Here is a 19,247-nt window from a genome sequence, read left to right on the forward strand (position 1 = left end):
GGATAAATTCGCCCGCAAGTACATGATTTGGCAGGGGATATGCAGTTGTGGACAGAAAACCAAAGTCCTTCTCACTGACAAGACAATGACATCAGAAGTCTACAAAAAAGAGTGCCTACAGAAACGGATTCTGCCGTTTGTTCGTGCCCACGACCGTCCAGTAATGTTTTGGTCGGACCTCGCAAGCTGCCATTACAGCAAAACGGTTATGGAATGGTACGCAACGAACGGGGTCAGCGTAATACCGAAGGACCTCAACCCCCCAAACTGCCCCCAGTTCGGCCGATAGAGAAATACTGGGCAATCACGAAGCGGAGGCTTAAGGCAAAGGGAAAACTTGTTAGGAACATGACTCAAATGCAGAACTGGTGGAATCAAATCACCAAAACGGTGGACGAAAAGGGTGTGCGCCGCCTAATGTGCCGTATTACGGGAAAAGTACGAGAATTTCTTCGAAACAGCAATGAATAATTTTTTAAATTTTTTTTTATGAAAGAGTAAAGAAAATGCTACATTTGTATGAAAAACAAATTATGAATACGTTAATAAATCACTGAGCTACACGCAATTGTTTGTGTTCCAATATTAAATGAAGCAGACTTTAGTTTTCGGTCCAATTTTTCACTTCAAACATTGTTTTGCTCAGCGCAATCTACCGCCAAAGTATCCTGGTAACGTTTGAGCAAAGTATTCACAGTCAATTTCGAATGTTTGAAAGCCTTGGCGATCTTTCCCCCGGACCAGGTTGGGTTTTCTACGTGGTTGTACAGAATTATTACTCCTCCCTCAGTGAGAAAAAACCGGTATAAAAAAAAATTCAGGAACCGGTATTTCGATACCAACTTACTATCTTCTTCAGTGAGCGTTTTCGATTACACATAGAAGATAGTAAGTTGCTAACGAAATACCGGTATCTGAACTTTTCTAATAACGTGGTTAAAGCCAAGATGAGAATGTTGCAGTGAATTCGATTCTCACTATTTTTATTTTGGGATAAATTATCCAATACGATGAAAATACCATAAAATGTTTTCTTGTTTTGCTTGTTTCGCTTCATTTTGCTTGAGAGCTCGAGTCTTTATGCCAATAGTGCTTTTCAAATCATATCATCTTTGGCACAGTATACTTTTCAGCGGATTTTCGGCACAGAGATTTGCTAAAAAGACATTGCATTTTTGCAACCCCTTATGAGAGGACTAAAAAAAGCTCTGTGTATCGTGAACTGCAGTTTTCATTACTTTCGTGTACATGAAAAGCATCTTGCCGAAAAAGAGCAATAATATCGTGCAAAAATGGTGTACACAGTAAACAAAAATTACCGACGGTATTTTTTTTTACCGAAATCCTAACATGTGTAAATCGTTAAACTGTTCGGTAATTTTTTCGGTAAAAAATAAACGAACATCGTTAAATGAATAATCGATTTACCGATGTTCGTTTATTTTTTACCGAAAAAATTACCGAACAGTTTAACGATTTACACATGTTAGGATTTCGGTAAAAAATTTACCGAACTCGGTAATTTTCGTTTACTGTGTACATTAAGGTGAGTCAGTTGGCGAAAATGGAAGAAGTAAGCATTGGAGCTGTTACAACCGGGAACCGGGTCCGGTGGACAAAATTTTGGACCGGAAAATCATGCGTGCCTACGCAAGTAGGAAGACTACCTCAGTTTAGGATGTGGCCGAAAAAGAGATTAAAACTCGACCCATCCTTTTCTGAGGGTCGGCTTGTAATTATTTTAATTATCATAAAAAGTGCTTACCTTCAAGGTCTTCTTCTAGCGGAAACGTTCGGCCCTTCAGCCGAGGATCTATGGATGCTTCATCGTCGACGGTTGCGTGATCCATTTTCCAGGGTCTGCAAAGAGAGAATGTTTAAAAAAAGAGTTAACTTTTCGTTCGTCGTTTCGGTTTTGGTACCGGAAGCTCTGTTCCGGAAGTAACAAATATACTTCAATATTCTTGAATGGAAAAATCCTTATTGAACAATTGCGTTTCAAATAAATGTTCATTACATAAATAACGTACTAATTAAATCCAGCACATCTCCCGGCAGCTGATAACAGTACTTAGTATTTGACATGATGACACCGGTGATAATCTAGATTAAGTGGGTGCCACAGACTTCCCGGAAGAACGAATCACATTAGATATGCAAATTTTTACTTGCAGTTAGTACTAATAGAACCTGCTAGGTATGACATCTTCGTTTAATAGGTACCAGTTGACAAATTCAAACGACACGGCATGCAGTGACAGCGGGAAAGAAAAACAACATCCAGATTTCCCAAGCTAGATATCGCGGGTATTGTTATTAGGAACTTGAACTTGAAACGTCACGTCTCCAAGGTGGAAGATGTCGCTGATTGTCTGATGGTGTCCAGGATGGGTATTAAATATGCACCCGGTTAGTTACTTCCAATTACAATGCCCCGGGTAACAGCAGCCGGGCATCAAAATGCTAGAGTTTGACGAAAAAAGGCGGGAAAAGCAAATTACGCGCTACTTAGAAGGTATGGTTTGACGAATTGCATCTAATGTGTTTGTCTCGTCCGTAGAAATTCCGAATGGTTGGAAATGGTCGCATTGGAACAATGGGAATAATAAGTATGATAAAATGATAACTTTATCGTTCCAAGCCGACCGAGAGACTATATAGCGTTGAGTTGAGGTTGTTTGCATAGGAAAAGAGCCAGCTGAATGAGCGAATGCTCGGCCGCCAACGGCATCATCAACAGATGAGCCTAAGTGTACATTATGGAATCTTAACCGGCTGTTTAATTGATGTTGGCAAATGAACTCGTCGATCTGTGTTGATTTAAACAGCCTTTTGTGAAGGCGTTCGTCCTTAAGTGCTGTTTTGTAACCTCATAGGGATGATGTGAATCAAAATGTAATTGAAAAATGGAAAGCAATTTATTCTTTCCTGGTTATCGTGAAAAGCACGGCCATGCCACTAAAAAATGATTATTATCAAAAGTCTTCACTGCCGTCATTTTTTTGCTTGTGTCATAATTGTCATAATTGTCATTTTTGTCATTTTTGTCATTTTTGTCATTTTTGTCATTTTTGTCATTTTTGTCATTTTTGTCATTTTTGTCATTTTTGTCATTTATGTCATTTTTGTCATTTTTGTAATTTTTGTTATTTTTGTTATTTTTGTCATTTTTGTCATTTTTGTCATTTTTGTCATTTTTGTCATTTTTGTCATTTTTGTCATTTTTGTCATTTTTGTCATTTTTGTCATTTTTGTTAATTTTGTCATTTTTGTCATTTTTGTCATTTTTGTCATTTTTGTCATTTTTGTCATTTTTGTCATTTTTGTCATTTTTGTCATTTTTGTCATTTTTGTCATTTTTGTCATTTTTGTCATTTTTGTCATTTTTGTCATTTTTGTCATTTTTGTCATTTTTGTCATTTTTGTCATTTTTGTCATTTTTGTCATTTTTGTCATTTTTGTCATTTTTGTCATTTTTGTCATTTTTGTCATTTTTGTCATTTTTGTCATTTTTGTCATTTTTGTCATTTTTGTCATTTTTGTCATTTTTGTCATTTTTGTCATTTTTGTCATTTTTGTCATTTTTGTCATTTTTGTCATTTTTGTCATTTTTGTCATTTTTGTCATTTTTGTCATTTTTGTCATTTTTGTCATTTTTGTCATTTTTGTCATTTTTGTCATTTTTGTCATTTTTGTCATTTTTGTCATTTTTGTCATTTTTGTCATTTTTGTCATTTTTGTCATTTTTGTCATTTTTGTCATTTTTGTCATTTTTGTCATTTTTGTCATTTTTGTCATTTTTGTCATTTTTGTCATTTTTGTCATTTTTGTCATTTTTGTCATTTTTGTCATTTTTGTCATTTTTTTCATTTTTGTCATTTTTTTCATTTTTGTCACTTTCGTAGTGCTCATAAATTTATGAATGACATCTCCTCTAGACGACAAAAGACCTCATCAATCTACGGTTCATGGCCCGAACTTTCATCGTAACGATTCAAGGTCGTATCTCCTTGTCTGTAGTCAAAAGTATATATACTTTGAAGGTAAGGGGGGAAATATAGCACTCGGATACATTTCGAAGGGGGAGTTATCCTATTCACGCCTCCACTACGCCTAAAAAATGTTTTGGCATCGAGGCATCGAGAGCCTGTCTATTTCTAGGGTATCTCTCAACAGTGAAATAAACTACGAAATCCACAGGGCTTAGGGCTTGTCTTTTCCCCGCAGCTTCCCTCATAGTAGAAAGAGCTTGTTGGATACTCTTTGTCACTGGAGTTATCCTTCCAGACACGCGTCGTTCCCACAAGATCCACTAAGCCTAAGGTCAAATCTTACCTTTGTAGTTCTACTTGTAGGATCACACGTGCACTTCTAGACGATAGAGTCATCCTACACAGTTCGTGATCTGCCACAAGCTTTAACTCGTTTGACGCCAGTCAGTGTGACATCAAGGCCTTCCTAGACTGTTTTATCACATTAGGAGTGTTCTTATTGTTCTAGCAATAGACGTTCTTCTCCAATTACAACCGAGATGAGCATGACCCTTGCTAATACGCAGACGGCTTCCGTAGATGTGGCCCAATATCTGCCGATAAACCACAAGTTTATCAATCCCTGCACATTGATAAGTCTCCACAGGTTACACACTGCTTCAACGGACCGTTTGCCACTTCGCTTCGCAACGTCTCGTGTGATTCATGTGCTCACGCTTTACAATACAGACCATAGCCTTCTTTTGCTGTGATGGCGAGTACGATTCCGTGGCTTTTGGAATTTACCTACCTTCCTAAGGGTCCTGCGCCGATTCCGGCGCCGATCCAATTACCAGGCCACCAAGCGCGAATGATAGTTCCGCAGGCAGCGTTTCACAAAAACTTGCAGTTTTCACGTCGTCATCGCATATGTGCACCAAGTTTCACAACCGTACAATACAACAATACGGATTTGACGTTTGAGTTGAAGATTCGGATTTTAGTTCGTAGAGAGATCTGGCGTGAACGCCAGATGTTTCGGAGACTCGCAAACGCAATTCGAGCTTTTCTGATCCGGGATTCGATGTCCTTCTTGGTACCACCATCAAGCGTAATCTGGCTACCAAGCTACTGGAAGCACTCCACTTTCTCAAATTGTTGCCTAGCTACCACGAAATTGGAAGGATTTCCTGTCTTGATCTCCATCGACTTGGTCTTTCCGACATTGATTTTGAGACATGCTGCCTTGGGGCTTTCGGTGAGGTCGTCGAGTTTGCTCTGCATGTCTTGGTGTCTTGGGCGAGCAAAACAATATCGTCTGCCAGGTCAAGGTCATTGCTCCATTGTCTAAGGATTCCACGACAATCCTCGGTTTGGTCTTCAGTCAAGATCTTATCCATTACGATGAGAAAAAGCAGCGGTGATAAAATACATCCTTGTCGCACTTCAGCAGTTACCGGGATTGGTTCGAACAAGACACCGTCGTGCAAGACTTTGCACGAAAATGCCTCGTACTGTGCTTCGATGAGATGGACTAGTTTCTCTGGGACCCCTCCTCGCATCCCAGATGTTTTCGTGGTTCAGTCGGTCAAAAGTTATTTCGTAATCAAGGATCAACAGCAGAAGAAAGTCCTGGAATTCGTTGATTTGTTCCAGTATGATTCGTAACGTTGTGATGTGGTCCACACATGATCGTCCGGAATCCAGCTTGTTGTCGTCGGAGTATAGCGTCGATTTTCTCATGGATCCTGTTCAGGATCACTTTGCAGAGTACTTTGAGAGCTGTACAGGTCAAAGTTATGCCACGCCAGTTACCGCACTCGGTCAGGTCTCCTTTCTAAGGGACCTTTACCTATTGGAATTTAGCTGATCATCAATTATCATACCCATATAGAAAATCGAACGGTCAAACGGCTATATTACCTGACTGGGCTGTTAACATTTGTCGCCATGGGACCCATATTTGGGTGAAGGGTGTATTTCCTGGGAGGCTCCGTCGCATCAAGACGTGTGACATTCTCTTACTCAAGTTAGCCGCTCAGTTTAGCCACACAGTGCAAATCTTGGAATTCTCCCTCTTTTCTTTCTTGCTCCGAGAATTTCTTTGGGCACGACTAGTAAAACTACGAAAATGAGCGTGGCGACGAACGTGTCAGCGAGTTGATTATCAACACCACCCCACCAAGTTGTTGGGGCTCATCCAGTTCTCCATTGCCTCAATCATTACGCTGTTGACCTTAGTTTTTCTTTCTGGGTGGAATAGCCCATGGCTAAGGGAATGATCTTTTCTACGCACCCCTTTTCATTCGGTCATACGAGAATGTGTTTTTATTACCTTGTTGATCATACAGGTACCTACTGCAGCTGTTGATTTTGGAAGTAACTTTCCACCATTCTACAAAGAAATTACGAAACGCTGTAGAAGGCGTTCTTCACGTCTAAGCTGTAAAGCACGAAGAAAAGGGCCCCTTTCATTTTGGTTAGCTTGGCTCTATCCGCTATTTCAATGTAGCAGCCAATGTTCCGAAAATCACACGATTCTCATGAGCGACACAAAATAAGATTTGGAAGAGAGGCGTTCTTCCTCCAGTTAGGCTTTTCAACCGAGTGAGGAGCTACCAGGGGTTTTTCAAATTGGATCGTGTATCTCACTTACTTTTGATAACCAGGTAGTGAGTTTGAGTGATCGACTTTGATGCGAATCTGCTCTCGCTTTTGAATCTTGTTTACATTGATCTCACATTGTCGCTCTGGCGACTCTCTAGGGATCAACAGGCCGAAGCATTCGGCTTTGATTTTTTTTTAACTGGAAACGTATCATGAGCGTTTCTTCTGAGTGATTTTCGAAACATTGGACACAGCGAATGACATTCACTGCGCTTTAACTTTTCCAAAATCCAAATTGTTCGTCGAAGAATACGCCACAGAAGCCACAAACAGACAGGACACTCGAATTCCATTCTTCGCAAATCGGTTTCAGAAATCTAGAAGCTAGGCAATGTCGACACTAGAGTACACTACTGATAGCTGCGAGGCTGGACCGAAGATTACCGATGTTGAAGCAGAGCCTAAGGGTGTAATGTCGCTTTTTTATCATAGATTTCAATAAAATGTATGTTGAATTAAATCAGTATTCTTTATTTCGTAAATATTATCATTTGTATAAAATCTCATTTTGTTTTCACAATTGATATAGAATTGATGTTTATAAAGGTTATGAAAGTCTTTTCTGGAGTGAATGAAAATTATATCAGTAACAATATAGGAATCTGAAATTGAATAAGCTGGAACTAGTTCCAAAAAGAAAAATAGTGCGTAATCTTTTCAGAACATTCACGATTACAATTTTCTTCCCATAACTTGTAGAAATGTTCACATGCAGATTTGCAAAAGTTTCGTTTGTATCAGCCATTCCAGGATATTGGTGAGCATGAACTGCACGGAAATAACATTGCTAAGTCATACACTTGTTGTTTAACCATTGATTGACTTGATTAATTTGATTGTATGTACTTCGTAGCCAGCAGAATAGGTATCTCATTCAAACCTAAAACAAACAAAAACTTGAGTAAAATTGCAAAACGAATAATCCAATACCTCCCAGTAAACAATGAATTGATTGTTTACAATCGGACTTGTAACGCCAAATTGTCAGAGGTGACGATGATCCACTTCTCAAATTGGAATTGATTGGTAGGCAATGTCGCCAACAGATGGCAATGCAGTAGTTTTTGCGAAGAATTGAACGGAATTTCTTCAGAGTGTCCTGTTTGTTTGTCTGTGAGTACGCCTTCATTCTCGGTGTACCTCTAAACCGCCTCACTAGAACCTTCTTCAGTTGCTTCCATGGTAAACCAGTAAACGTACGACCGATTAGAATTAGAAGTACCGATATCTTTGGCTTAAACACGTTCGGAAATACCCTTTTCACAACAAATTTGTGTTCAAAAACTGCAACAGTTTGGGGAAGTCGATGATCGGAATTCGATCAAATGCTGCATTGGAAATTCCACTTTTAACACTTTCGTTGCCATGGGACCCATATTTGGGTGACGGGTATATTTTTTGGGAGATCCCCTCACATCAAAAACGTGTGACGCTCTCTTACTCAAGTAAGCCGCTCAGTTTAGCTACACGTTTCAAATCTTGGAGTTCTCCTTCTTTACTTTCTCGCTCCGAGATTTTGGGCTCGGCAGTAAAACCAAAAAACTGAACGTGTTAAGCTACTGTTGGTGTCTTTCAACGCGTTGAATCTTTTTTTACTCGGCTCACATTTCTAACACACCAGTCGTTCAATAAAGTTCCATCATCCGAAAGGTCCATTTGCTAGCCAAATGGTTCATTTTATTTTCTTCATAAATGACCGACACTTCCGCTCACTGCACGCACTGTTAATCGATTTTTCAATTACCTATAACAACACTGGACAAGCAAACAAATCGCTCGAGCTGCTGGCACACAATACAACAACGGAACAGATCCACTGGAAAATGATTTCTATCACTTTTGATGAGGAAATTTTTCATTATGACGCGCTAATGTGATAATCAAACGGGGGCAGGCAGTCGTAAATTGAAGTAATTATACCTACTTTGCTAGGAAGTTTACCGCCATCATCCTCCTCCGCTGGAGCTTGCTCCGGTGCTGTTCCGGTGTTGGATTTTGCACTACAATATCCCTGCTGGCCGCGTTCTCCGTCGTTTGAAGCAATATCCCGGCCACGTGCTAATGTGCCTGTCTCAGTTGTTAGTTCTGGTTAGTTAGTTTTCCCGTTGTCAATCTTCCTACTTATGTGCGGTGACACGTTAGCGTTAGTTGGGTTGACAAAGGCAAGTGACCGATGATACTGGATTGATGGACCGGGACTTGTTAAGGCCCTCCACTATCTATATACAGTGTATTCGGAGATAGTTTTCGAGGGTTCGTCGTCGTTAATCGCATACCACGATGTCGAACGATTGATAACGCGGCCGATGTTGGTTTGTTTTTGTTTTGCGAGGCTTTAGTGATAGTTCAGTTGGTTCACTTGAAGTCAATTATCTGCCTTAGCCGGTGTAAATATCAGGGCTGTTAATCTCTGGCCGGAGAGATGCAATTATAGTCAGGCTAGTGTCAACGGTATTGTTTCGAGCGCGGGTTATCTTGGAACTTCTATCGAAAACGGAAGTACCTTTTTCATACACGGTTGAAGTGTTAAATTCTACAGAATGCAGTAGGTACGGTCATGAAGTGTGGGAGAAAATTGATTGACAATGACATGCAAATTTTTCAAATTTATTTTTGTGATGAATACAATGCTGATGCGGAAATCTCTACCATATTGTTGCAGCGCTATCAACAATTCCGCGACGAATGAGTTTGACCCTCGGGATTTGCCGGTCAGGCGAGGATCGCGGTACAATTAACGACTTTCTCGATCGATAAGGTACAACTGCCGTTGCAATTTTCTCATGGTGTTGTGAAATTTTCTTGAAATAAATTCAATAAGTTCTTAATGGTGCCTTTGTTTGAAAAACTTATTTATGTTGAGGCTGACTAACAGCATTTTCCCCAAAACATGTTTTCTCAAAATTTTCTTCGACTGGATTTGTCCGACGCATTCCTGCAAGTCGAAGTTGATGAATCTTCCCGAGAGTTGTTAACCATCAATACTCATCGGGGGCTGTATCGCTACAATCTACTATCGCCGGGGGTGAAAGCAGCACCTGGCGCCTTCCAACAGCTAGTCGATACCATCCTGGCTGGCCTTAAAAACACTTTGGGGTACTTGGACGACGTTTTGATCGGCGGATCAAACGAGGAGGAGCACAACCGTAATCTTACAGCAGCCTTGAAACGTTTTCAAGAGTACGGCTTCACCATCAAAGCCGAAAAGTGTTCCTTTGGTTCGCAGCAGATAAAGTATCTGGGGCACCTGATCGACAGACACGGGTTGCGCCCGGATCCAGCAAAAATCGACGTCATCCGCAACCTTCCGCCTCCTACAGATGTGACCGGTGTTCGATCCTTCCTAGGAGCGATCAATTATTATGGTCGTTTTGTTCCAGCCATGCGAACACTGCGTTACCCACTGGATGAGCTGCTGAAAGGCAACAAGCAGTTCAACTGGTCAACCGAGTGTCAAAAAGCGTTCGACCAGTTCAAGACAATTCTGGCATCTGATCTTCTGTTGACACACTACAGCCCGGATTTGCCGATCGTTGTTTCGGCAGATGCTTCATCGGTTGGTGTCGGTGCTACGATGAGCCACAAGTTTCCGGACGGTTCGGTGAAGGTCATTCAACACGCATCCAGGGCTCTCACTGCAGCCGAACAAGCATATGGGCAACCCGACCGTGAAGGTTTAGCGCTTGTTTTCGCCTGCACAAAATTTCACAAAATGCTGTACGGTAGAAGTTTCACCCTTCAAACAGATCACGCTCCTCTGTTACGCATCTTCGGATCCAAGAAGGGGATACCCACCTACACTGCCAACCGCTTGCAACGATGGGCGTTGCAGCTACTGCTGTACAATTTCCAAATCGAGTACATCAGCACAGACAAATTTGGAAATGCCGATGTGTTGTCGCGGTTAATTAACAACCACATCAAGCCCGACGAAGACTATATTATTGCCAGTGTCAACCTAGAAGAGGATTTAGGATCAGTAGCACTCAACTCCGCTAAACAAGTCCCTCTTAATTTCAAGGCAGTTCAAGGTGCTACTCAGACCGATCCGGTCCTTGGTGAAGTTTTCCGTTTCATCCAAAATGGTTGGCCGAAGTCTCGAAAAGTGATTCCCGATCAAGAGGTTCAACGTTTCTTCGACCGCCAAGATTCCTTGTCCATCGTCCAAGGATGTATTATGTTCGCTGAGCGTATTGCAGTGCCGTCCAAATTCCGGAACCAATGCCTTCAACAGATGCACAAAGGCCATCCCGGAATCCAGCGCATGAAGGCAATAGCGCGAAGTTTTGTGTATTGGCCATCTTTGGATGCAGACATCGTCAAGTTTGTTAGCTCCTGTAGACCGTGCGCTATGGTATCCAAAAGCCCACCGCTTTCACCACCACAGCCGTGGCCCAAGCCGGAGAAACCGTGGCAGCGTGTGCATGTTGATTATGCGGGGCCTATAGAAGGAGACTATTTTTTGTTGCTCGTTGACTCTTTTTCGAAGTGGGTGGAAATATACAAAACCAGTCGCACCACATCAGCGGCTACCATCGGCATTCTACGTGGCATTTTTGCTCGCTTCGGAATGCCAATAACCCTGGTCAGCGATAACGGTTCGCAATTCACCAGTACCGAATTTGCCACCTTTTGTGTAGAAAACGCTATTGAGCATTTAACAACAGCACCCTATCACCCACAATCAAACGGGCAAGTTGAGCGTTTTGTAGACACTTTTAAACGCTCCTTGCGAAAAATTAGAGAAGGGAAGGGAACGATCCAAGAAGCTCTAGATACATTTTTATTAACGTACCGAACAACTCCTAATCCTGTTACCGGTAGATCACCAGCGGATTTAATTTTTGGACGACCAATCCGCACTTGTTTAGAGCTACTTCGACCACCGCCGAGGCCAAACGTTGAAGAAAGACATTCGGAAGGCAACATGAGATTCTTCAAACAGCATGACACAGTGTACGTTCAAATTCATTCCAACAACACTTGGAGATGGGCAGACGGAGTTGTACTTGAGCGTGTTGGCCGAGCCATGTACAATATTTGGATCGAAGATTCCCGAATGTGCCGAGCACACGTGAACCAAATGAGAAGCCGATCGATCACACCAGATGTACCAGTGAGTTCGAGTAACCATATACTACCGTTGGACATACTCTTGAAGGAGCATAATTTGTGTCTACCGTCCGCTTCACCCAAAACGAATCCACCATCTATGGTTTGTGGTTCGCCAAATGTTTCGAATCCTGGTGCACCTTCCCATCATTCTACACCTGTGCAAACGTCGCATCCCGAAGAGAAAGTAGTATCGTCTCGTAACGATGCTTCTGCGCTGTCAGCATCAGTACCATCGTCGTTGTCTCCGCCCTCAATCACCACTACGAGAAACTCGTCCGGTTTCCGGACGGCAACAGAAAATCTATCAGCTGTGCAACAGCCACGCCGTTCTTCGCGGGTTCGAAGAGCGCCGCAGTGGTTCGATCCGTACCAGATATATTAAGAGGGGAGATGTTGGGGCCATGAACAGTCCTACTATGGATCTACTTCGCACTGGGCTCCCTGGTGACACCTGACAGTTATCATCAGTGGAGACAGCACACAGTGAAAGAAAGAAGAAGAGATTTTGACATTCACTTTACTACTTTTATACTAAAGTTTTAATATATATGTAATTCCCAGTTTAACCCCGTATTTATGTTCCGTCTACCAATATCACGGTCACCTTATCTCGGGACATAACATTAATAACTATAAAATCAATTATTGTAGCTGTTACAAGGTTACTAGGTTTCCAAAACTATAAATTTTGTAAAAATCGGTTGGGAGACAAGAGAGTCTTAGAAGAAATAGTGTTAGGGATCATTTGACCCACACACATTTTGGAATCTACAAATTTAAAATAAAAATGAAAAAATACGTGCATTTGAAGTTAAAAATAGACATGTAGAAAAACTTGTGAAAAAACAATTATAAAAGGAGTTATAGTCATTTGAAGTTAAAAAAAATGTCATTTGACCCCCTCCGATGCGTTTAATGTTAATAAAATTGACAATTGATCCAACGACAAGGCAGAACAGCTGTAACACTAATTTGTAACTCGTGTTACCCATGTGGCTGGCTGTATCAAATTCATACCGATTCAATCAATGAATTACATCACAGCTTTCCACCACCATGGACATGGCAAAACGATGACGCCCGGTGTCGATAGTCGTCCGTCGCTCATCAAATCGACACCGGGGCCCTCATCGTTATCTCCTAATCACTTGAGCGAGCAGGTTTCAATTTCACATCACACACAGCTTTAAGTAGTTGGTAGCAGGAAGGCTTTAGTGCCGATTCACTACTGACTGACCGACTACTCCAACGTTGTTCCGAGCGAAAGTTACCAACCCACTTGCGTGGGTCCCAAATTCCTCCAAGCTGCTCAATGGAAACGGCCATTTGTGGGCACCATCAAACCAACACTGAATTAGTACATCCATGCTTCTGGTTGCATTTTTTTTCAGTGAATTCATGAAAGTGAATTGCCGGCACAAGTAGAGCGGCCTTCGGTTTAAAACTACGGCACGTACATAGTAGGTATTGTTTACTTTGCATGCCTCATTTGAAAATGCAACTGTCATCTTCAATCAACAAGTAGTTGAACGCGATGTCCGGTAAGATATACCTACATTGTTAGTAAAGGTATCTAATGTCATTGCATGCAAGTTTGGTGTTGAGGAACCCTCAGCCATCACAGTTCTCGTGATCTTCCAAGACAACACAATTGTCAGATAATTAATGGGTTGGCATCGTTTCGTTCTAGCCTAATCTGCGTGAAACGAAATTAATACGAAAACTTAATTAACATGCTAAGGGAAAAATCAGAGTGTTGTTATAACCTAAATGTCTTTAAAGTAAAGATGCGTAAAACAAACTTGCATATTTTCAATATTGAAAGTGAATTATGTTGTTCAAATTATGAACTTGTTTTCAAAATCCATAAAGTGGCATTCATTAATTACGGAACGTAAAAATACACTTTTTGACCATCTCCCCGAGTAGGTCACAAAACGTAACGCTGCGACGTACCCTCCTATGAAAATTACGTAACGCTGAAAAATACCTTCCCCTTCCATTTATTATTTAAAATTTTTAATTTTCGAAGGTTCGTACAGGTAACTCAAGGTCAATTTAACAACAAAAAGTTTAAAGATCTTCAGTAGCAGAGTCCACATCTGTCCTGATTGCGAATCGATTACGAATTGATCTATTTACGATTGTTAACTGATAATCAAGCTTGTTCGTTTTATGAATCTTATGAGTGTAAAATATACTTCGTAATATTCGGTTTTCAAACAATAATTTCTTAGAAATGCTGGAGTTTTTAAACCGGTCAAAGGAAAAATGCACGTGCGAGAGTGTGTAATGTAAATAAGTACCTTTCAACTTGAAACATATTTGCAACTTATGGGTGACATGCTAACGGAGTTATCATTCGCCTGATAAGAAGAAGTGTGTTGTAAATGAATCGGAAAAATCACTTTTTCATTAAATCAATTAAGGAGTGTATTTGAAAAAAAATGCAACACTTTGTTTTGTGAACAAATTTGGAATGCAGGGATGCAAATTGATGAAATTTTCAGTGGAACTAATGTGATATGGCGTCATCCATAAATTACGTAACACAAAACACTTTTTTGACCCCCTCCTCCCCGTATGTCTCAAATCGTAACGTTTCGCAACACCCCCTTATGAAAATAACGTAACGTTGAAAATTACCCCCCCCCCCCCAAATTTTGTCATGTTTTTAAATACTGATTTTGGAAGGTAAAAAAGATTTTAACATACATTTTTTAAACGTTCTTCAAAACGGAATCAATACCTATCCAAATCGCTTCTTAGTACTCATTGATGATAACTCTCTGATAAAATAAATTAATTGCCTTATTACGAGTTTATCTGTGCTTGTTAACTGATGATCTACCCTGTTTACTTTATATTGTTCAAGGTGCATTACTTGTTATGCAAAATATACTTCACTCTGCAATATTCGTCGGAATATTCAAAATTGAATTTTTTGAATCAATTGGGGAAAAAACAATAAAATTTCCGTTTTAAGATTGGATTGATTTCTTGGGAGTAGCTAGATGTACCTAATATTCGGGTTTTCAACGGTTATTTCACGGATATCCAATGCACATTTTATAAAATCTTCAAAGAGGAAAGGTTACAAACCAGTTCCAATCTTGTTGAAGCTGACAAATTTTAAGCTGATTTTGGTTTGCTTATTATTCCGCAAAAAAATGCATGACATCTAAAAAGCTGCAATTAAACTGAAATTTTTAAGGAAAAAATCGTTACGTAACGATGAGTATACCTCCCCCCTCCCCTATGTCACAATTCGTAATGCTCGAGCTTACTCCCTCCCCCCCTAGGAGCGTTACGTAATTTATGGATGCCCCCTATGTGCATTTGAAAATTTTTTTGATGATCTGTGAAGTGATTTTTAGATAGCGTCCGATGAAAAAGTGCATTGAGTTTGAATTTTGGCAGCACGCCCAAGTAACAATTTAAGTTTCATGCCAACCTCAACAGCTTGCTTAAGACTAAAGCTACTTTATAAGCCAAAGCGCATTCTATGCTTTAGCACAACTACTTTAAAGCTACCATATGGACTAGTGGGCCCTGTTTTGTTAACGTCTTTAAAGCTAATTCTATAAGCTATAATAAAACATCCAACAGAATATTTTTCTTCGACCTATAGACATACCTTTAAGAAACCCTTCAGAGGTCTCTTAAAATTACGTCATGGGGTCTGGTAGAAATTTTTCTGTGGGAGCTTTCTGTTCCGTCTTTTTTTTTCACTTACTGTCCCAAGTATTTAAGTTATTTTAAGTTATTTTAAGTTAAGTTATTTTAAAAATATTATCATTTTCATTTTCAATACCTATATGTATCTTAGCATGAAAATTCCTGCAAAGGCAGCTATTTTTTTTGTTTCCCTTTGACTATGAGGGTGGTCTTTAAATAACAAGAAAGTATTGTTATCAAATAACCTCAGATTGTTTTGGAATGGATCATTTTTTGTCATCAAAAGCCTGGCCTCAAAGCTAGATAATAACCCGCATAAATGAGAATTACAACCAAACGATTTCTTAAATCGTGAAACGACGATTTGATGAAGCGTAGCAAAACGTTTAGAAAACAATTATAGAAATTGGAAAATACATTGCCTGAATGGTGAATTCCAACATGATTTTATTTTGAATATACTGTAAGGTTATTCAACTGTTAAAAACGTTTAGACAGTTGTATGGGAAAACTTTTCTGCAAATTGATAAAAGTCCTGAAAAAATCTCATTTCAAGTGCGTCATTAAAAAAAAAAGATGTTGATAGCTCATATTTCGAAGTTTGGGCATGTTCCATGCAAAGTCAAACGAATTTTTGAATAACTGCGTGATTTAACTGCGTCCCATCAGAGAAAATTTAATTTATTTGTTATTCGAATCCATAGAGATCGAAAAGGAACAGCAGTTCTCATGGACGATTAGTTCAATCAAGATCTTTGATTTTAATGGTTTATAACATCCAAATTATTTTTTCATAATTCCGTATCCTTAATTGTTTCGTTGTTTGATTGTTGATTCAACAGAAAAAAACTGTTCTGATCACAGAATCTCCAGTGAATTATTACAGTGATTAACGTACTGTCGTAATTCTATTTTTTTTTGTTGGCTTTAGGTAGGAGAGTGAGTGACAGACAATGGTAAATAAAACAAGTATTTTATTCGGCGTTGAATGAAGCTTTTTCTGAGGACTATGTCTTCAGGATTGAACACAATTCGCACTGGAATCAATTGCAATTTTTAGTCTATACTGTCGTTATATGAACTACAAATTGTCTTTTTTATTTAACTGAAAGAGCATACTTAGAATTATTAATAAGTATTATTCAAGCAAGAACAAAATAATTGACTAATACATTTATTCGCATCGAATCACAAACAACGTGTGCTTTTATTCGAACCCTAAGAATTGAGCGATGTGGACTGATTTGAGGTTTTTTTTTTGAAATTTTAATGCGGATGCAAAAAAGTTGTTTTTACACTTAGTTTTATCATGCCTACATCCACTGTTCCGATAAAACAGTTTTTCAACTTGGCTTCAACGCTAGTTTTAATTGCGCATTGAGTGCTTTATTAAATCAGGTACCAAAGTCCTAATAAAATCAGGAAAGTATCTGATTTATTGGAGCTTTAGCAATACTTTTGCAACTATATATTTTACAACACTCTTAAGATTGTGTTTTATACAAGTTTTAGCCAAACATTCAGGGCTCTTTTAAAATACACGATAAATGAAGCATTTCCTATGTTACAATAAAACCCTTTTTTAAAATTTAATGCCATGAAAGAGTCTTCATAAAACAATAATAAAACTCAAAAAAGCCAATTGGCTTAATCAATGTTACTTGGGCGTGCATCATCTATATTTCAAACTATGAACTTTTTTTCAAATCTAGGTTATTTTTAAATAACGTTGTCTATTTTCTGGAGCTTTTCCTTAAAATTAACTATTTTTTTATTTTATAGAACTTATGAAAAGATAAGCACATTGTCCTTCTTCTTCTTCTGCAAAAATCAACATTGCTGACTTATTGTCACTCCTCCTGAGTTTTCATATATCGATACGATTTCAAAACCAATTAAAATAAGGATTTCAGTTTTGTGAGGTCTATGGAAGTGCTATGAAAGAAAAATGGTCGAGGTACCTACCCTACCTACTCTTTCTTTTTTTTTAATTTCGCAACATGAAGTGTGGTCTGTTATTTACACGAGACAGACAGAACAATTGATATTTTTTCACTGCTTCTGCAGTCGAAATTTTCGGATTGCTCTTGATTAAACATTTAAAGGTGAATTTACATTTTTTACTTTAATGGAATCAATCATTCCAATAGTTTCCCTAGGATTCTTATAACGATTTATATCATGAACTGTGGTAGAATAGTTGATTTCCAGTTGTTTTCGGGTTCGGATTTTAGGCATTTTACAGAATTTTTCATGATCCCGCCAATAAATGTTGGCCAATGATCACTTGACAGATCGTCATAAAATTGTAGTGCATGTAAACATCATTACAGATAAAGTAACGGATATAGTTTCTCTGAAGAAATAATCAATTTCTATCCATGCATTAAAAAGTTATCCACAAAACAAAGTATTGCATTTTATTTTCGAATACACTCCTTAGCATCCTTATTCATCAATTAAAGAAAAGCTATCATTATGAATTGATAATGTGAAAACAGGCCCGCGCCTAAGAATCATCTATTTGGTAGGTGTGAAATTCGATTTTATTGAGCTCACGCAATTTTAAACAAATGGTGTTGAAGGGCAAGAAGTTTTCTCATGACACGCTATTGGCTCGTTTTTAACACCTTTCATGCTTCCTTATCTAATCTGTCCGTCTATTATATTCCAATACTTTCATTAGATATTCTTCTTATTAGAATGTATGCTTCACCGAAATGCCATTAATTATTCGATTGAAAATTGTAACAAAATATTTATATGCATCTTTGAAATACTCAGATTTAAAGTTCCAGCATCGATTTGCGATCGATGTCTGATCGTAATTACTTATGTGACTTCAATAAATCAAACCGGTGCCTAAAAATTACCCAATTATAAGGTGCGAAATTCATTTCTATCAATAAATATTGATGCCTCCAAAAACGCACTTATATAATAAAAAAACCATCTTCCGCTTTGTTTTTAACTTTTGAACTCAGATTTTTTTTTTAAATTAATTTCGATGAATTAAAATTAAGAAAACTCAGATTTATCGCTTATTGACCTAAAGACTAAGAACAAATTGTGAAATCTTAGATTGAAAATTTAGAATCAACAATTATAAACATATTTAATTTATCTCTGTTACCTCTAAAAAAGATTGATCAATAAAGTTAACAGAAAGGTGTCATTTTTCTGAGTCTGATCAAACAATAAGAATCCAGAATCTTAAAAAACAAATGGTAAATGTTTAAATTATTTTAATTAAATATCAAAAACAAGTTTTGTAAAAAAAAACCAAAAAAAACGAAACAACAACTCAAATAAGACTGATGCAGACCCCGTTAGATTTTGGCAACATAAAATTTACGGGCGTGTGCCAAAAACGAACGGGGTCTGTACTTAAATATCAAAATCAACTTCACTAATAAACTAATAATTAACATTATCGAACAGAGGAAACTCCGCCCAGAATGTTAAATCAGAGGTATTATTGCAAATTAAGGTATAAATGAGAAATAATAAGTTAGAACCGAAAAACAAAATATTGTGTTGAAATTCAGGAGTTCAACCAACGACCACAATCCAGAAATAATATTTGATTTAAAGTTTCTAATTTGGATAAAATGTTTGTTTTGAAGATAAGCGCTTCTGTTTTAAATTAGAACATAGAACTAGCAAACGAACCAAAAATGAAAATCAAATACAAAAATTTGTAAAAAAAAAAAATTAAGGATTGTACCACTTAGTATCGAGACGCATACACTTTCCGTTTTCTTTATGAGGAAATAACAAACAAAATTGTTAGAAATACGATTTTGTAGGGTTTTT

At 38.5% G+C, this 19,247-nt stretch overlaps 1 protein-coding gene across 24 annotated transcripts in view; it reads right to left on the bottom strand.

The window, feature by feature from the left end:
- Window positions 1–19,247, bottom strand: part of LOC129747279 (sodium bicarbonate cotransporter 3) — a 164,712-nt gene that overhangs the window by 61,008 nt on the left and 84,457 nt on the right. For 23 of the 24 annotated variants that reach the window (XR_008737479.1, XM_055741399.1, XM_055741409.1 and 20 more), the window contains one exon: window positions 1,766–1,860. Coding sequence is in view for 23 of the 24 variants with exons in the window: in XM_055741399.1 (XP_055597374.1) it covers window positions 1,766–1,860 (95 nt within the window). In the remaining variant the exon portion in view is untranslated. Of the gene's footprint in view, window positions 1–1,765; window positions 1,861–8,562; window positions 8,712–19,247 lie in introns of those variants that run through there. The other variant, XM_055741401.1, reaches the window with a different exon arrangement.

This window comes from Uranotaenia lowii, chromosome 2 (assembly GCF_029784155.1).
Source record: "Uranotaenia lowii strain MFRU-FL chromosome 2, ASM2978415v1, whole genome shotgun sequence".
Classification (NCBI taxonomy): Eukaryota; Metazoa; Arthropoda; class Insecta; order Diptera; family Culicidae; genus Uranotaenia; species Uranotaenia lowii.